Source organism: Manacus candei, unplaced genomic scaffold, assembly GCF_025592945.1.
Source record: "Manacus candei isolate 608988 ecotype Guabito, Panama unplaced genomic scaffold, ASM2559294v1 h1tg000038l, whole genome shotgun sequence".
NCBI classification, from domain to species: domain Eukaryota; kingdom Metazoa; phylum Chordata; class Aves; order Passeriformes; family Pipridae; genus Manacus; species Manacus candei.
The window spans coordinates 285,518-302,926 of record NW_026138086.1 but is presented as its reverse complement, the minus strand read 5'-3'; the positions used below and the strand labels follow the sequence as shown (position 1 = coordinate 302,926).

The window sequence follows — 17,409 nt, the reverse complement described above, 5'->3', positions numbered from 1 at the left end:
CACCCCTGGATTTACAGACAAATCCCTGCCAGCCAAAAAAAAACCCGTGGTTTTTTCCAGCCTTGGCCTGAAGAATTCCCTCTGATGTTGACATAAAAGCAGCCAGGCCATCAGAGCTGCACTTTCTCATGTCAAACAGAGCCAGTTTGGTGCCCTGGGCCGAGCTGGGCTCCGGGATAACACAACGTCTCACCGGAGAGCTGGAGCCCAGGCAGAGTGGATTAATTGGAGAGTGGATTGCAGCCACTCCACAGAACACTTTTCCCAGCATGTGATGGTTCCCTTAATGCACTGTGCTGTTCATTGACAAGTTTATTTGCTGTAATACAAATGGAATTTGGCAAATTGGCTCATGAGCCCTCCCGCCGTGCCGGTATCGGGTACGGCAGGAGAGTTATGGAAGAGTGAGAAAGTCATCTAAAGGCTTTGTATCCTCTGTGTGAGCCCAGGAGCTGCTGCTGGATCGTGAGGAATTACCCCCCTCCCCTCATCAAACCTGCTCTCTGATCATCAGTGATACTTTTCCTCGACTTTTCCTCCAATAGGCAAGAGCTTGGCCTGCACAGGAGCCTGGCCTGAACATATTTGCACTGGAAATACTCCTGGGTAGTGGGAAAAGGGGAGAGGCAGAGCTGGGAACTGAGAGCCCAGGTCCTATCCCATGTCTGGGAATGATTTCCTACGTGCTCCCACTTCTCCAGCTGTAAAATGTTCCCCAGACAGTGACCCAGCCTGAAAGGGCCACCAAACATTCCTGCAGGGGTGGCAGTGGCAGCTCCTCCCTCCTCTGTGGGACATTCCTGCCATTACCAGGCATCCAAACGCTGCATTTCAGGATATTTGGATCTACAGATCTCTTTCTCTCTCTTTCCTGATTTTCAGGATACTGCCACAAAGGTCTGAAACAGGACACAACACCTGCCACAGGTTGTGGTTGACAGAGAACCACCTTCCCCTCTTAATCCTCTCCACTTTGAAAGGGTGACTAGTTCTGACACCAAAATCCTCTGCATCTTATCCAGAGACAAGGTTTGGGTGGTGGCAGAACTGGCCAAGCCCGTGAGCACCACCACTACTGAGAGAAATTCCTGGTTTACACAGGGAGCAGCTTCTCTCCCACTCACCACCATCCTTCAGGCCTCCCAAACTGCTCCAAGCTGGAGGCTCCTCACCTTTTCCATGGGATGTTTCTATTGTCCACGTGCAGTTCAAGTTGTTGGGATAGAAATCGGGGAAGCCTGGGGACAGGATGGTACCACTGGAGCCACGGATGTAACCTCCACAGAGAGCTGCAGAGGGAGAACAAAACCACTCAGACAACCCCCTAATGAGGGCCATCAGCTCTTCCAGGAGGCAAAACAAAGCCCAGCCCCCCAAAATCAAAGAAAACCCACGGATCAGATGTCACTGGGAGATTCCCAGATGTGCCAGGGCGGGGTTTGCCCCCCCTGCAGATGTGCCCTTACCCTCACAGCTGGGCAGGGGGCGGCTCCACTGGAAGTTGGGCTCACACTCCAGGGCCTCGCTGTCACTCAGGGTGTATCCTGAGTCACAGCTGAAGGTCACCAGGGCTCCCACGTAGAAATCGTTGCCGTGGCGCTGCCCGTTCACCGGGATCCCGGGGTCCAGGCAGTGGTCGGACTGGAGCTTCACAGCTGTGCCAACAAAGCCTCAGTCACTGCTCAGCCCCTCCCAGAGCTCACCCCAAACCCTGCAGGTTACCCCCGAAGTGAGAGGTGGAATAGAGAGAGGAACTGCTGGGATTCTTGGGGCCGGGAGCTGGATTTGCGATCCGTGTGGGATCTACGGCAGGATGTTCTGGGACTCTGGGAACTCACCCCTGCCTCCTAAAATAAAAACTGAAAAACTCTATATAAACAGCCAAGCTGGTCGATGGTTGTGGACTCCCCGTCCCTGGAAGTGGCCAAGGCCAGGCTGGAAGGGGCTCTGAGCAACCTGGTCCAGTGGAAGGTGCCCCTTGCCCACAGCGAGGGGTTAGAACAAGGTGAGCTTTGAGGTCCCTTCCCACCCAAACCATTCCAGGATTCCAGAAAAGGCAGAAACTGCTCCTCCACTGGCACAAAGCAGTGCAGCTTCTCCCTCCCCAGCCCCTGAGCAGTGAGAACTGCCTGGCACAGGGAAAAGGAGATCCAAGGGGCCCCAGACCGAGGCCACTGTGCTGCTGGAGAACACGGGATGACACGGAATGACCCCGAGACCCCGCACTCACTTTCGTATCGGATCTGAAAGCCAATGTCAGAGTGGCTTTTGTCAGTGGTGAACAGGAGGTAGAGGTAGTTGCTGGTGCTGATGAGGAACTGGGGCACCTGGGTCCCGTCGTAGACCCCGATCAGGGGGGAGGAGTAGGAGCGGCCGTCCCGCACTTCCAGCGTGTCGTAGTTCACCTCCGTCTTGAACCTGGAAGGGCCACGGGGGAACTGAGCACCCCACGTGGCTCAGTTTGCTGAACTGCAGCCCTGAGGGAGCTGGAACAACCAGGAGGCAGCACAGGCCACGGGGGGAGAGGTGGGGGCCTTCCTCCTGCCTGAGCATCTCCCTGGAGCCCGTCAGCCCCGTGTTTCTTGCTGACCCCTCACCTCCCTCATCTGCTGACACCGAGCAGCCCTTGCAGCAACAATCCCCTCCCAGACACAGGAGTCAGGAGAGCACAGCCCCTCCTCCAGCTGTGCAATCCAGGGGAAGCCAAGAGACTCAGCATTCCCAAGCCTGGAGCAGATCCTCCCTGCTGCTGCTCCCCCAGGAACGCGGGGGAGGCTCAGCCTCCAAAAACGTGTCCTGCCCGTGCCTAAAATAACACTGCAGAGGAGCAGGAGTGAGTCAAAACAGGGGAAAAAAATCACTATTTCCCATCTTTTCTACTTGAATGTCAGGTGAATTTTAATGCCTTGTCAGTTGATAAATAAAAAAGGGGAGGAGAGAACCTCAGTGCCAGACACGCACGGAGCAGCTCGTTCCTCGCCTGGGCTGCACCTCAACCCCCCAGGAACCACCCAGAACACCCCCAGAGAGGGAGTTTGGAGCAGCACCTGTCAAAGGTGATCTTGATGGGGTAGCCAGGCTGGGCCTCGATGACCCAGGCACAGCTCAGCGAGTCCTTGTAGAAGCCAGGCCAGCCAGGGGACAGGATGGTGCCACTGGGCGACGTCAGGTGGCCACCACAGGGTGCTGGGGACAAGGAAATGGCACAATTCACACAATCAGCCACCACAGAGGCTGGAAAAAGCCTCCTAATATTATCAAGTCTAACGCTGCCAAGTCCCCCACTAAACCATGTCCCTCAGTGCCACGTCTGCACGTGTTTAAATTTGGGTGAAGAGCAGCACAGAAGCTGCAGCACCATCAGATGCTCCCTCCCTGCCAAGGCAGGGCCATCCTGCCATGCAAAGCTTTCATGCACTGCTGTCTCCCACCTGTTAAAAATAATCAGAAACACCAACAGGAACTGGTAAGAAATTGCCTTTTCAGTTTAGAATGAAGACACAGTAATCTGCTCCTGTCCCTGGGGGAGCCAGCAGCCTGACCTTGAGCAGTGGCTCCGAGGGGACAGGGTGTAATAATAATTGTTAGACATAAAAGCAGAGGAATCTGCAAGGTCAGTTTGCATTTCAGCAGCTGCAGGTGCCAGAAATCCTTTCCTGCCTGTGGTAATTGAGTCGTGGCTTTTCTACCACGAGGGACATCACCAGACCACGGCATTTATTCCACACCGTGGTCCCTCGTGCCACCAGCAGAAGCTGAAGGTATATTATTATTATATTTTCTGGGGGGGAAAAAAAAAGAAAAGACACTGGAGCTGATGGATCAGAGGTGGAAAAATCCCACAGCCCTCAAAAAACTGCCAGGTCTTGTCCTTGGGGCCTGTGGGACCAGCTCTAAGGAGCAGCTGCTGAAGCACCGACCCAGGGCCAGCCCAAGGGCCACCCAATGTCACCCTGGGAGTGACCTAAAATATGTCAGTCTGGGCCTAAACCCCCCCCTGCTGATGGGAAGGAGGCAGATGAAAGTCATTTGATCTCAACTGGATCCAAAGCAATTATTTTTGAATGAGAGGCTCCTTTCTGCCCCAAAGCCACATCATCTCCTGTCAGGGCTTCTCCCCATCTTTCAACTCCTTTTTTTCTAGGTCTCTTTCTTTCCCATTAAATTTTTTTCAAGTGCTAAACAGTACTTTAGATCTCTGTGCTTCCTCCTTGTTTAAAAAGGGTAATTAAAATGTCCACTTATCCAGTGCAGACTGAAGGGCGAGTCAAAGAACTCACCACTGTGATCAAGAGGAAAAGGCACGAGTTGATGGCACAAGGTTATCAAAGCTTCCAAAGAGAAAAGTTGATTAAAAGTGTATTATTTAATGTATGTTTCCTGCCTATATTTAAAAATACAAAAAACTTAAAGGCTCGTGCTTTGAAAGTAAAGGGAACCCTGAATTAAATCTACCTTCTGTCAGCTGAAGAAAAATTATATAAGAACATAAAAAGTCCGGTTTTCTTATTATATAAAACTTGTTGAACACAATTGACACCTTCTTCTTTCCACCTCAAACACAATGGGCAAGATTGTGCAATTTCTGCTGCTCATCCACTCGAGCAACACATGACAATTACTGAAATTATTGCTCAATATTCCAGGACTATTTCTCAAGAGCACAGCACTTGTTACTCAAATTGCTGAAAACACCAGTGCAGGGCATCACTTCCCTGAGAACAGAGGGCAGAGGAAGACTTTCCACTCCTAATGAGCTCTTTCTTCCCTTCTCTTTTTCCAGAGTAGAAGCTTTAAAGGACTAAAAAAAAGCTTTGAAATCTGTATATGGGCCTTTAATTCAGCCCATCTCCCCCACATCTGGGTTGGCTGTGGTGGCCAGGAGATGTAAATGCAAAATTTCAAGCTCTTAACCACCAAAGTCCATTGACAGGACTTCATTATATAAACATCCTACATTTTACATCTCAAAAAATCAGGACAGAAAAACAGCACCACGGATCTTCCATTGCCTGTTGTTTAATTCCCTCCTGACAAGAGCAGCAGGGGAGCTTTCAGCTATCCCTAAATCACAACCTTTTATTCCTGTTATTAGAAAAAAACACCTGTTGTAACAAGAACTGAGCAATAAAAGAAAACCCCCAGCATTCACTTCCCCCCCCCCCAAAAAAAAAAAAACCTGGAAAACAAACCAGGGGTTTGTTATTATTGGACTGGCACTTCCTGCTGAGGAAACTCTGCTGTGCAGAGACAACACCCTCCAGAGCCAGGGGAAATCCTCGTCCTCCAGGCTGGGTCTTCAGCTGTGCCAGGGGAGGGTTAGGTTGGAGATTAGGAAGAATTTCTTTGCAGAGAGGGTGCTCAGCCATTGGAATGGGCTGCCCAGGGAAGTGGTGGATTCTCCATCCCTGGAGGTTTTTAAGATGGGACTGGATGTGGCATCAGTGCCATGGGCTGGGAACCACAGCGGGGTTGGATCAAGGGTTGGACTTGATGATCTGGGAGGTCCCTTCCAACCCAGCTGATTCTGGGATTCTGTGATTTGAGGGGATGCTGAGGAGATACTCTCCCCTGGGAGGGTGGGCAGGCCCTGGCACAGGTTGCCCAGAGAAGCTGTGGCTGCCCCAGCCCTGGGAGCATCCAAGGCCAGCTTGGAGCAACCTGGGACAGTGGAAGGTGTCCCTGCCCAGGGCAGGGGGTGGCACTGGACGCTCTCTGAGCTCCCTCCCAGCCCAAACCACCCCAAGACCCTCCGAGCAGCAGGACTGACCTTCACACCTGAGCACGGGGTGGTTCCACACCACGTTGCCCTCCTGCAGGACGCAGGTGACGGTCTCGGAGCCGTGGGTGCGGATGAAGCCCTCGTCACACAGGAAGGACACGGAGCTGCCCAGCTGCAGGCTGTCCCCAAAACGCTTCCCGTTGACCGGCACGCCGGGGTCGGGGCACTCGTTGTGCCGGAACGCTGAGGGAGGGGGGAAAGGGAGGCAAGGGAAGGGTCAGCGTCTCGTTTCCCTCCACCCCTGCCCCAAAACCAAGCTGGCTGAACATCAAACTTTGTTTTTCTCAGTTCCCAAGTGTTTTCTTTGCAGCCTGAGGGGAGGGACGAGGTTAAAACCAGTTGAGCCCCCCCCAAATCTTGTTCCCGAAGCTTGGCCATGATGATGATGATGATGATGACCCAAGAGGGGCTGAGATCCAGCAGTGACAGGGCCAGAGAAGAGCCTGCAGGACCAAGTCACCTCCTCAGACATCTCCAAATATGAAAATACACATATATGTATTTATAAATACTCAAAATAGAGATAGGGCTCAGTTCAGAACTTCAAGCAGTCAGAACAAATTAATTCCTCTGCACTTGAAAGCCCATTTACACCAGTAAAAATTGTTTTAAAATGTCTTTATACACCAGGGGTGGGTGATGGATGGGAGATGCACAGGGAGGGCACCACCAGTTCCTGGGTGAGGTGTCACCCTCCTGACAGGATCTGGGGCTCAATCCTGGCTCTGATACCCCCTCACACAAACCCCTTCACCTGAGGAGCCTCCAGCCTGCTGAAGTTTGGCAAATGTTTTCTTAAGCCCTCTGATTTTTCCCTTTTTTTTTTTTTTTTTTTAAATAAAGGCTTTGCAATCATGGCTAGAAAGGCTATTAATTTAGCTGTGCCACGAAAGGCCATTATAACAAAGCCATTTATCAGTTCTGCTGAGTAGGTTTAATAATGCTCTTTAGAAAATTACAGGACAATATGAGGGTAAAATTGCCGTGGCATTCACTGGAGATTTGAAGACTGGACTTAACGTGGAGCCAAATCCATCTGTGGAAATTTCAGGGCTTTATGTTATATAAGGCAGTGCTACATGTTTGCCTTCATCTTCAAAGCCTTGCATCTCTCTTAGCTCTCAGCAGAGGAGGGGGGTGTTGGCTGATGAACACAACCAGCCCAGAGCTGCCCACAGAGCTGCCCTCAACCCCAGAGGCAGAGCAGGGAGCCCAGAGAATCCCAGAGTCACAGCCTGCTTTGGCTTGGAGGGGTTATCTCCTTCCACTAGCACAGGTTGCTCCAACCTGGCCTTGGACACTTCCAGGGATGGGGCAGCCACAGCTCCTCTGGGCAACCTGTGCCAGGGCCTCCCCACCCTCCCAGGGAAGGATTTCTTTCCCATATCCAATCTAAACCTGCTCTCCTTCAGCTTAAGGCCCTTCCCCTTGTCCTGTCACTACCCACCCTTGCCCAAAGTCCCTCTCCAGCCTTCTTGTAAAGCCATGGACACATCTCCTGATGGGAGAACACAAATCCTGGCTGCTCCAGGGACACATAACCCAGGGCCACATTGGGTTTTTATTCCTGGACAAGAACTTGTGCCACCAGCTCTAAGCTTGCCACCAATCCCCAGTTTACCCAACTGCAAATCTGAGGTAATCCCCACTTTTCCAGATTTCCTCTGGAATCCCAACAGCTTTACTGAGCTCAGTCTCTGACCCACCAGTTCCCAGCAAGAATTCAGAGTGTGAAATGCAAACCAGGAGGGTTTGCAGGGGACATTTCAGCATTTAGGTCCTAAACAAGACAGCTGTCAGCATGTCCTGTGCAGGGCCAGGAGATGGACTTGATGATCCTCAGGGGTCCCTTCCATCTCAGCATATTCTCTGATATCATCCTTGACTGTCCATCAAGACTCCTGTGCTAGGTAGATTCATTTTTCTGCTGCTTTAGCTTGAGAGAGATTAAAACTTGTTTATCTCTTACTTACACTGTAAGATTTCCATATTTTCACAGCCATTACCTTTCTCTGCATTGAGGGTGTTCCTGAGGCCTCAGAGAGAAGAAACAACCTTTTTTTGACCTGGTGTGTGGTTGGGATTCCTTCACACCACACAGAGGACACTGCTGGCAGGGTGTGCTGCCTTCATGCCAGCTCAAATGCAAATTGTGTAGCTCGGAAGCAGCTATTAAAAGTTACGAGGAAAAACAACTTAATTTTAAAAAAGGGGGGCCAAACTCACTGGTGAAGGTGATGTTGAAGCCTCTCTTCTCCATGGAGTGGTCGGTCTGGAACTCCAGCCTGGCCACGTGGCCGCTGCTGGTCAGGGAGGAGGGGATCTGGCTCCCTGAGAAAGTGCCCAGCACCGGGGACTCAGCGGTGCCGCCGTCCTTCACGGCCAGGAAATCAAACTGGGGCTCCACGTCGAAGTCGTTGAAGGCCAAGTGGATCCTGCTCTCGGGCTTGGCGATGATGAGCCACACGCAGTGCAGGCTGCTGCCGTACTCCTCGGGGTAGTTGGGGGACAGCACGATCCCCGCCGGGCTGGTGAAGTTGAAAAAGCAGGAGACTGCAAGAAAAAAAACAAAACCCAACCCGTCAACCAGGCAGCAGAGGGACCTGGAGGGGTTGGAGGGCTGGGCTGATTCCAAGGGGATGGAATCGAAATAAAACCGAAATAAAATCAAAGTTGGGGTCTGCAGCAAGGTCTTCTGTTGTGGCACGAGAACCTGGAGGAAGGAACCGACTCAGCCCTTACTCCATGCACAGCTCCAGCCTCTCCTCTGCTGCTGCCCATGGCCAAGCTTTCAGATTTAAACTGCTGGGCCAACTGCAGATAATTCTGAGGGCAGTGCAGAATTCTCAGGATTTGCTTAAAAAAATAACCCCTGCCCTTTCAGGTGACCTTCCCATTGCTAAATGAGTTTTTCCCCCGTGCTCCTCACCAGGTGTGACCCCACTGCACTCACACACCTCCTTCCACCCAGACCGTGCCCATCCCGCATTAAATATTTCTGGGGTCCAGCAATAAACTGCTGAGTCCTTTGAGAAGGAGCCATGAGGCAATTTATGTCCTTGGGCAGCTCTCTGGGCCTGTGTGAGCACTGAGAAATGAAGGCTTGGAGGAGCAGCCCAAGAATATTCCCAAGTTTCCCCCCCAGCACCAGGGGGTTGGGACAATTCCCCCAGGGGGAGGGGGAAACTCCTCCTCCCATCACAAATAAATCACTGACTTCTGCTGGGACAGCATGTTCCCAAAAAGAGGCCTCCAGCCAGGCTGCAATTCCCAGGAAAACAATCAAACCTCCTTTAAGTGGAGTTGAGGGGAAGAGTGTGTAGGAAAAAACCCTTCAGCCCTCCAGGGTTTTCAATATATACTGTATTGCAGCTGACAAGGCCCATTAACCTGGAAAAGCAAGGCTGCCTCTCAAGTGGTACCTGCCCAGAGTTTGGGATATTTTATGTATGGATGCTCTGCTCATCCTTTTTTCCCCCCCATCACCCTTGGTAAAACCCATTACTGGGAACATACATCTCCCTAATTCCTGGCAAAGGGACATTGAGCAGAGGATGAGCCTGGGTTGAGTTTGGCATTTATACAATTATTTGGATCACTGCTCAGCCCTCCCTCTGTTATTTTCCCTCTGCCTTCCCTTCAACACTGGATGGGTTGGGATCCAAGAAATGGAGGTTACCATGACGTTATCAAGGCCACACCATCCATTCCCTGCTCTCAGCAACAAAGGGAACAGATTAGAGAGAAAACAAACTGCAAAATATCCTCAGGATTTGGGCTCTTTACAAGCTGCTGAAATATCAGGGGATGCTGTCAAATAATTCTGTCAGCATAAGCAGGGTATAATCTGCCTAAGAAATATTGCATTCACACCCAGGGAAACAGCTGAGTGGCAGAAACCCCTCCCAGGAACGAGGTGTCTCCTATAAATTTTTAAACCCCAAGTGGTAAATTAGCATTCAGCCAGAGGACCTCCAGCATCCCACCAGCCAGGCAGAGAGAGGTGCAGCACAGCTCAGCTCACAAAATACCAACAACAAAGAACTTGCTGACAAAGGGAAGGCAGAGGCAGGGTGAGGGAAGAATATAAAATTAACCTTTGCTAGATAAAACAAAGTGACAGATTAAAAAGGAGCTGATAAAAAAAAAACAACTCCAAAAGTCTCCACTGCAGAGGAGCAAATGAGGATTTGGAGTTGCCATAAGGTCAGTGAGCAGAAAGGCAAGTTGGGGCTGCAGGACTAAGGCCAAGAACCAGGTCCAAGTTCTTCTGGTCCAGAGGGATCCTCACTGAGATCCTGGTGCCTGTGATAGGACAAATTTCCTTCCTCTTTTTAAGTTGAGGGGCTTTTTCTTCCCCATGAGGAGACGTTTCAGCTCCGGGGCTGCACTGGGCAGGGCTGGGATCCACAGCACCCCTCTGCAGTGCTGGCCACCAGGATCCAGGCAGGAGCTGTTTGACAACATGGCACAGGCAGGGAGAAGAGCTGTCAGAGGGAGGATTGGAGCCAGGGAAGGTGGGAGACAGCCCAGCACTGCCTGGCTCGTGCTGTTTGTGCTGCTGAGACAGCGAGGAGCAAAAAGCCCCCGAGGAGCCAGCAGTGATTCCCAACATGACAGGGGTCAGCCCTGCTGCCTGCAGCCTGTCCATCAGGATCCCTGAGCTGGGAACAGCCCTGAGACCTCAGAGCCTGGAATTAATATTTATTACCCTTGTTCTTAAATGTTAGAAAAGGACATTTCATTACGAGCACGGCACAGGGTCCCGTTCATGAAGCCCGCACTGATCTTTGTCAATAATTGTTCTTACTGACCAAGCACTGCAAAGGCAATAAGAAAAATCCCTTCATTAAATGCAGCAGAATAAATCCCAGCAGAAGCCAGCAGGGACAGAGCAGAGAGCACAGGCAGGAAGGGCCCAGCACGAGGGATTTGTTCAAGTCATCACAACCATCATCCGGGTTCTGCCTTGATTCAGAGCAGGAAAACAGGGAAGGAACAGCTCAGGAAGTCGAGAGGGACAGGTGGATGTGGCACAGGGACACTGTCCCATGTCCCTGGGGGTGATGCCTGAGGCTGGGCTGAACGCAGGGGAACCCAAGAGCTCTCCACCAGCACCTCCATCAGGAGCAATTCCTGCAGTTGTCTCACCCAAATCTTCTCTCTCCCAAGTTTTATTCTGCCTTCCAAAGATCCAGCTCCTCCACAAACCACCTCCCTCCTCCCGTGAGGCCACACCTGGTGTCCCCAGACACTCCAGCCCTGCTCATCCTGCATGTGAGGATCCAGGGCTGACCCCAGGGAGAGGTCACACCGTGGGAACAGGGGCTGGAAAACCCAGCAGGAAACCACTGTAAGAATAATTGCAGTCTCCATGGAAACAATAAAAACTCCTGACTTCTCTCTCAGTTTTTTTAGATATTGTTCCCACAGACTGTGACCACTTGGGAGAGAGCTTGGAGACAGGAGTGGGTTTTCTCCTTGCCTTCCCTTTTGAAGAAGATCCCTGCTCTAGGCACAGCTTGGTGATGGAGTGGAAAAACGGGGGCTCAGCAGGAGCCTGGTTAATCAGAGGCATTCCTCACTTGGGAAGCACACATCCCAAAGAGCTGACAGTGCTGGAAGCCCAGGGCACTGCTCCAGCTGGGAAGCAAAGTGCTTTATATTTTGCACTTTCCTCTTTCTGTGTCTGCAGAAACACATCTGCACCAGGGTGCATTTCCCTCCTCCAAACCCTCCGGCAAGTGGGAGGTGAGGGAAGGAGTTTGGAGCAAATATTAACCAGGAGTTCTTGGATTTCAGAGCAACAAACTCCTCATTTCACTCTGGTGGAATGGCTGAACTGGGCTGGGACAGCAGGAAGTCGAGAAGGATGAAAAGCAGGCAGGTTTTGGGCACCAAAACTCGAGGAAAATATCACTGATTTAAACCAGGCTGTGCAGGAGCCTCTGAGCAGGTTCCAAACCCACTCAAACAGCACCTGGGAGCAACTCAAAGTTTCTTAAACTTCCAGGGAGCTGCTGATCCACAGCAGGACAGGGCTGGGCTGTGTCTGCCAGGGATCCTGCAGCCATCTGTGCCCAGGAGGTGCTCCAAGGTCCTGCAGGAAGATCCTCTCCTGTGTGCCTGTGGATTGGGAACAGAACTCTCCCCCTCCCTGCAACTCCTTGGGAATGGGTGCAGTGGCCCCAGGAAGATGGAGCTTTAATTGCTGGGTTTTGGCAAAAGCTCCAAATGAGCCCAGTGGTTTCTGTGCCTTTGCTGTGCTGCTCTGGCAGCTCATCCCTCCTGTGCTGCAGGGTTTGGAGCCCTGTGCCAAGTGCTGCAGGCTGGAGCAGGGAACAGCCTGGCATGGGACTGTCCCCACAGTGTCCTGACACCCCAGAGGGATGAGGGGTGAGTGCTGTGACCCTAAAAAGGGTTACACCCCCCAAAGTGTGAAAGACAAACTCCCACCCAACAGCTCCATCCCATGGGAGCTGGGAGGGTCCCACTGCAGCCTCCTCAAACCCCAACCCCACGTGGAGAGGGTTGGATTAAACAAGGGGGCTCCTCTGCAGCCCAGATCGGGGATGGCAACACAACACAGCCCCACATCCCACCTCCTGGACACAGGGAAGGGGACAGGGACAACCTCCTCTCCTGACAAAGCCAGGGAAGTGCCAGTTCAGATGAGAAGAGGAGCAGCCCATCAGAGCCACCCTGCAGAGCAATTGCTGCCAGGAACAGGGACAGCTGCCCTGGCACAGGACAGCTCTTCTGGAGCAGCACAAATCCCCCCCAGGGGAGCAGTTCCACCGGTTCAATCAGGGAAATAACAGCGTGGAGACAACCCAAGGAACTGCATCCTGCTGCTGAGGGCTGAGAGGGCAGCTGGCAGCACCCAGGGGAGGGTGGGCACAGAGGGGACACCCCCCAGCCCAGCTCTCTCTGCTGAGGACCCCAAAACCCCCAAAATTCATCACAGCTCCCAGAGCAGCTTGTGGCTCTGCAACTGCCAGGGAGAACTCTCTGGCAAAGGAACACTGAGGAGAAAGCAGGCTCTGGTTTGAGCCAGGGGAGTGCCAGCTCTCCTCAGACACAGACACGGGGGGCACTTCCCAACTCACCCGGCAAGAGGGATGTGCAGCTTATCTGGAGGATGTGCAGCTTATTTGGGACAAGCCCCAAGGAGGAGCAGCAGGGACTGGTTCCACGGCCCTCTCACAGTCCCACAGAGGGAAAGGGACTTGTTTGTGCTCACAAAACACAGAGTTTTAGTTGGTTTATCTCCCCGGGGTTTGTTTCCCTGGGGAACACGACGGGTCCAGAAACCTTGGAGTTCACAGGCCTGAGGTGCATCAACTGAACAGGCACCAGAAAATCAGGTGTTTTCTGGAATGACCCCCCCAGAGCAACAGCTAAACCAGGGCCAAGAGTTTGCCTGGCTCCAGTGAGGTTACACCAAAAAAAAAAGCCTGAGGAGCTCATGGGGGAACAATTACAACCTGTTTCCTCATCATTAAGAAGGAGCTGAAGTGATTCCTGCCCAGCACAGCACTTGAGCACGTCTGTCTGCTTAAGCAAACATTTAAATCTCAGCCCTTTATAAACCAGGGCTGCAGAACAAGGGCTCTGAGAGAGAGTGCCCTGCTTAAAATCAGGAAGGGAACGGTCTTACATGGCTGCAAGCGTGAAACAAGGTTGTTAACAAAAGCTACAAATCCCCCATGGAAACAGAGATCAGGGTAATCCTGCCTTCATTTAATTTGCTTCCCTCACTGCAGGGACACCCTGGGTCTCTGGCTCAGGGGAACAGGCTGGATAAGGAGCATTTCCCAGCCCTTTGCTGCTCTGAACCCCTCGGGTCCAGGGCAGGGGGAAGGTGCTGGTGGGTCCTCGTGGATTTACAGCTGATGAACAACTGCAGAAACCATCCAAGCCAGGAACTGGGCTCAGCAGGTGACAAACCTGTGTCCTGGGAATGGTTCCAGCTGGGATGTGACTGGGATGTGACCTGTGCCCTGCCCTGTGCCCAGAGGTGACATGTTTGGGCAGGGTAAGGTCAGTCCCCATCCCCTGTCCCAGTCTGGGTGGCAGAGATAATCCCAGGGTGTCCCTGCCATTACACCAGGGAAATGGGAGCAGGGTGCTCCAGGAAAGCATCAGTCACAACTAAAAAAAAACCCAAAAAACACATGACAAAACAGCCTGGAATAACAAGGACCAGAATTCCTGCACTTCTTCCAAAAACCCACTAAAAGCAGCAGCATCAACAGACAGGTAAATGAGTCCAGTGGCAAAAGGAGAAAGAAACCATTTACAGCAGGAGGGAGAAACATTTGGGGAGTTAATATGAACTGTTCCATCAGCTCTGCACGAGGAGGGAGTAAAAGGAATGATATGAAAGGGAGAAGGGAAAGGGAGAAGGGAAAGGGAGAAGGAGGAAAGGGGATAAAGGAGAAGAATAAAGAGAGAGGGAGAAAGGCAGAAAATAAAGACCAATTGCCAATTCAATTTAGAGCTAAATGACAACCTTGTCAAGTGATATGAATGACACAGTTCTGTTCAGCACATTCCTGGGGCAAACAGCCACTGCACTTTGCATTTCCAGGTCCCAACCCTGATGGTTTGGCCCAGCCAGGGCTCCCAGAAGGCAGAGCTCAGCTCTACACTGAAGGCTGCAGTCCTTACAAAGGGGAGTTCAGGTTATTCAGCAGGTCTAACAGGCCAGTATGGGATTAATAAAAAAAAAAAAAAGGAGTAGTTATGACTAAGGAGAAGAGAGATTTTACACTGCTGTTAAGGCAAATCAGATATTAAAAGACTGGAAAGCAACATGAGCAGATCTGTGAGGAGAAATGGGCTGTGGCTGAGGATTTCAAGTGAACAAGAGGGGAAGAAAGCACAACATCTGCTCCAGGGCCAGGGGAAGAAAGCACACAATTTAACATAATTCCAATTGGAAATGCTTTGGGAAATGCCTTCTGTTCTGTTCAGGGGAATATCAGGCACGAGCACTGCTCTAAGCAGTAAATACACAGAGTTCACAGGAACACAACCAAAGGAAAACCACTGGAAACTAATGAAAATCCTAAAGCAAGAGCAGAGCAAGAGCAAGAGCAGAGCCTGGAGGAGTCCAGAAGTGCCCTGGAACAGCCCAGCCCAAATTCAGGCCCCTCCAGTCAAACACACACAGGCACAAACACGAGTTTATCCCCATCCCCAGCAACACCAAACTTGGGGCAGGAACCTCCACCCCTCTTGTTTGGGCTCACAAAACACAGAGTTTTAAGTTGTTTTGTCTCCCCAGGGTTTGTTTCCCTGGGGAACACGACGGGTCCAGAAACCTTGGAGTTCACAGGCCTGAGGTGCATCAACTAAACAGGCACCAGAAAATCAGGTGTTTTCTGGAATGACCCCCCCAGAGCAACAGCTAAACCAGGGCCAAGAGTTTGCCTGGCTCCAGTGAGGTGCTCCCAGTGCCATTCAGTGTCACAGTTTATGCCACAACCCTCCATCATGTACAATGCCAGCACTGCTTGGCACGAGTCAACCCCCTGGGAAAGGGGCAGGACTGAAAGCTCAGGAGCTGCAGGACACAGATCCCCAGGGACAGGCAGCAGGAGGAGCAGAAAGGAAGGGAAACTGCTGGGGAAGAAGAGCAAAGAACCTTTTAAGCCTCACTGAACTGCTGCAGAAACCCTGTGAGAGCATCTCCCTCTCCTTGGCAAGGAAACACAAATTTTGGAACAAATCCTGGTCATAAATGTTTTGTAGCAGGGCCCTCCCCTGCCCTGCTTCCCATAAAATCAGATAATGAGCCCATGCCTACTGTACATAGGATGTTTAACCAGCAATTCCCACCCAGTACCTGGAATTATGGCCCCCCTAAAACACCCCTGCCCCCAGCCACATCTGCCCATCCTCCCACCAGCACTCCCCACAGGGGTTGAGCCACTCTAGAGCTGCACTTATGGGGCTGCTGCCCCATTTATGAGCTTTATGATCTCCTCAGCCACAGGTCAGTGCAGATTTCAGCTGGAATGTCACATCCCACAAACCTCCCCTGAGTCAGCACAGTTTTCCTTCAGTGACATCCCCCCCCCCAGCACATTGTGGTGTCAAGAGAGAAAAGGGAACGAGCTCTGTAGGAAAACAACAGCTGGGGGGTGCTGGGGGTGAGACCCACCCTGGCCTGAGACACTCCCCCCCCCTCCTCTGGTGCTGGAAATCTCATTTTTAGAGCCAAAAATGGCCACTGCGAAGCTGATCTGAGCACTGTGAGATGGTTTGGAGTGTCCAGGTTTGGAGTGTCCAGGTTTGGAGTGTCCAGCCATCAGCCACATCCCACCCAGGAGCAAAGAGCCAGGCACTGCCCAGAGTCACCCCCAGGCTCAGCACAGACACCCCCCACCCAGCACTGCACCTTCTGGGGGTCACTGATTTACAAACATCCCGAGCTGGAGAGCCACAGAGAACAGACCACACTGGAATCATTTGAACTGAAACATTCATGCTTTGCATGGGGGTTGATTTGATGCCCCTGATCAGTATCTCCTGACAAAAATAATCCTATTTTACTGGAGAGTCTCCCTTCTGTACTAACATAACCCAGTTGTTTCATCTTGGGCACAAACTACAGGTTTATTCCCACTACAAACTATCAGCACGAGCCTCAACCAAACCATGAGCTGTTCAAAGTCACCTGAAAGTCCAGGAAAAGAAAAGGAAAAGCCAGTGACTCCTGATCTAAGCACAGGAACAGTCTGACCCTTCCCACTTCACAGTCAACCAGGAAAAACTCCCAATTTCCTCTCCAGCATCTTCAGCCTGATTTGCTTACAGAGCAAACCAAGCAGCACCTGGAAAAGGCAGAACTCACACAGGAATTGCTTCCTTTGCCCAAGCAGACGTTTAAATTAGTGTTTGGAAAGAAAGGCACTTCCTTGGAACCAGTTTTCCCCTTTTTTCCACGACCTCCCATTCTCCCACAGCTCTCCAAGACCTCAGTTGAGCTCTTCAGGAGCCAGGTTTGCTCCCCCAGCTCTGTCATCTCTGCTCCTGCCACGCTCCAAAGGAGCATTTTCCCTGGGCTCTATCCCAGCACATCTATTTACTTGCACAGTAAACAGATTTATTTACCTTTCACACTGCTAAAAAGCAACATTTCTGCTTTCTCTCTCTCTCCCTTTCCCCCAGCTGCATTTTCCTCTCCTGTTTTTTTTCTGCTCAGCTCACTCTCCCTCCCCTGCACCACAGAACCTGCTCAAAGGCACAGATTGGAACATATTCCCCTAATTAGAGATGAGACAAAAGGAAGGCTTTGCTTGTGACCAGCTGGGGAAAACAAAGACACTTCAGTGAGTTTTGGCAGTGTCCAAACCCCACACTGTGTGAGTGTGTGAAGGTTCTGTCAGGGCAATAAAGCAGATTGCCCAACACATCTTCAAAGGACAGTGGGACCATTAAAACCCACCAGGGACTGTGCAGCAACTCCCATTTACATCCCAAAATGTTACCCCCTGAGTCACTGTGGAGAGAACAACATCCCAGCTCTGCTCAGGCAACAAATCCCAGCCCCAGGGCCAGCAGTGGGAGCCTGGGTGCAGTCAGACAAGGAAGGAAATCTCAATGGCAAAACCAGA

General features: G+C 51.6%; 1 protein-coding gene across 1 annotated transcript in view; it reads right to left on the bottom strand.

Moving 5' to 3' along the window:
* CSMD2 (CUB and Sushi multiple domains 2) overlaps positions 1-17,409 on the bottom strand; it is a 245,256-nt gene that overhangs the window by 95,450 nt on the left and 132,397 nt on the right. Inside the window, exons 15-20 of the mRNA XM_051794414.1 lie at positions 8,009-8,335; positions 5,771-5,965; positions 3,048-3,186; positions 2,231-2,418; positions 1,467-1,655; positions 1,173-1,289 (exon numbers count right to left, since the gene is read on the bottom strand). Of these exons, the coding sequence (XP_051650374.1) occupies positions 1,173-1,289; positions 1,467-1,655; positions 2,231-2,418; positions 3,048-3,186; positions 5,771-5,965; positions 8,009-8,335 (1,155 nt within the window). The remainder of the gene's footprint in view (positions 1-1,172; positions 1,290-1,466; positions 1,656-2,230; positions 2,419-3,047; positions 3,187-5,770; positions 5,966-8,008; positions 8,336-17,409) is intronic.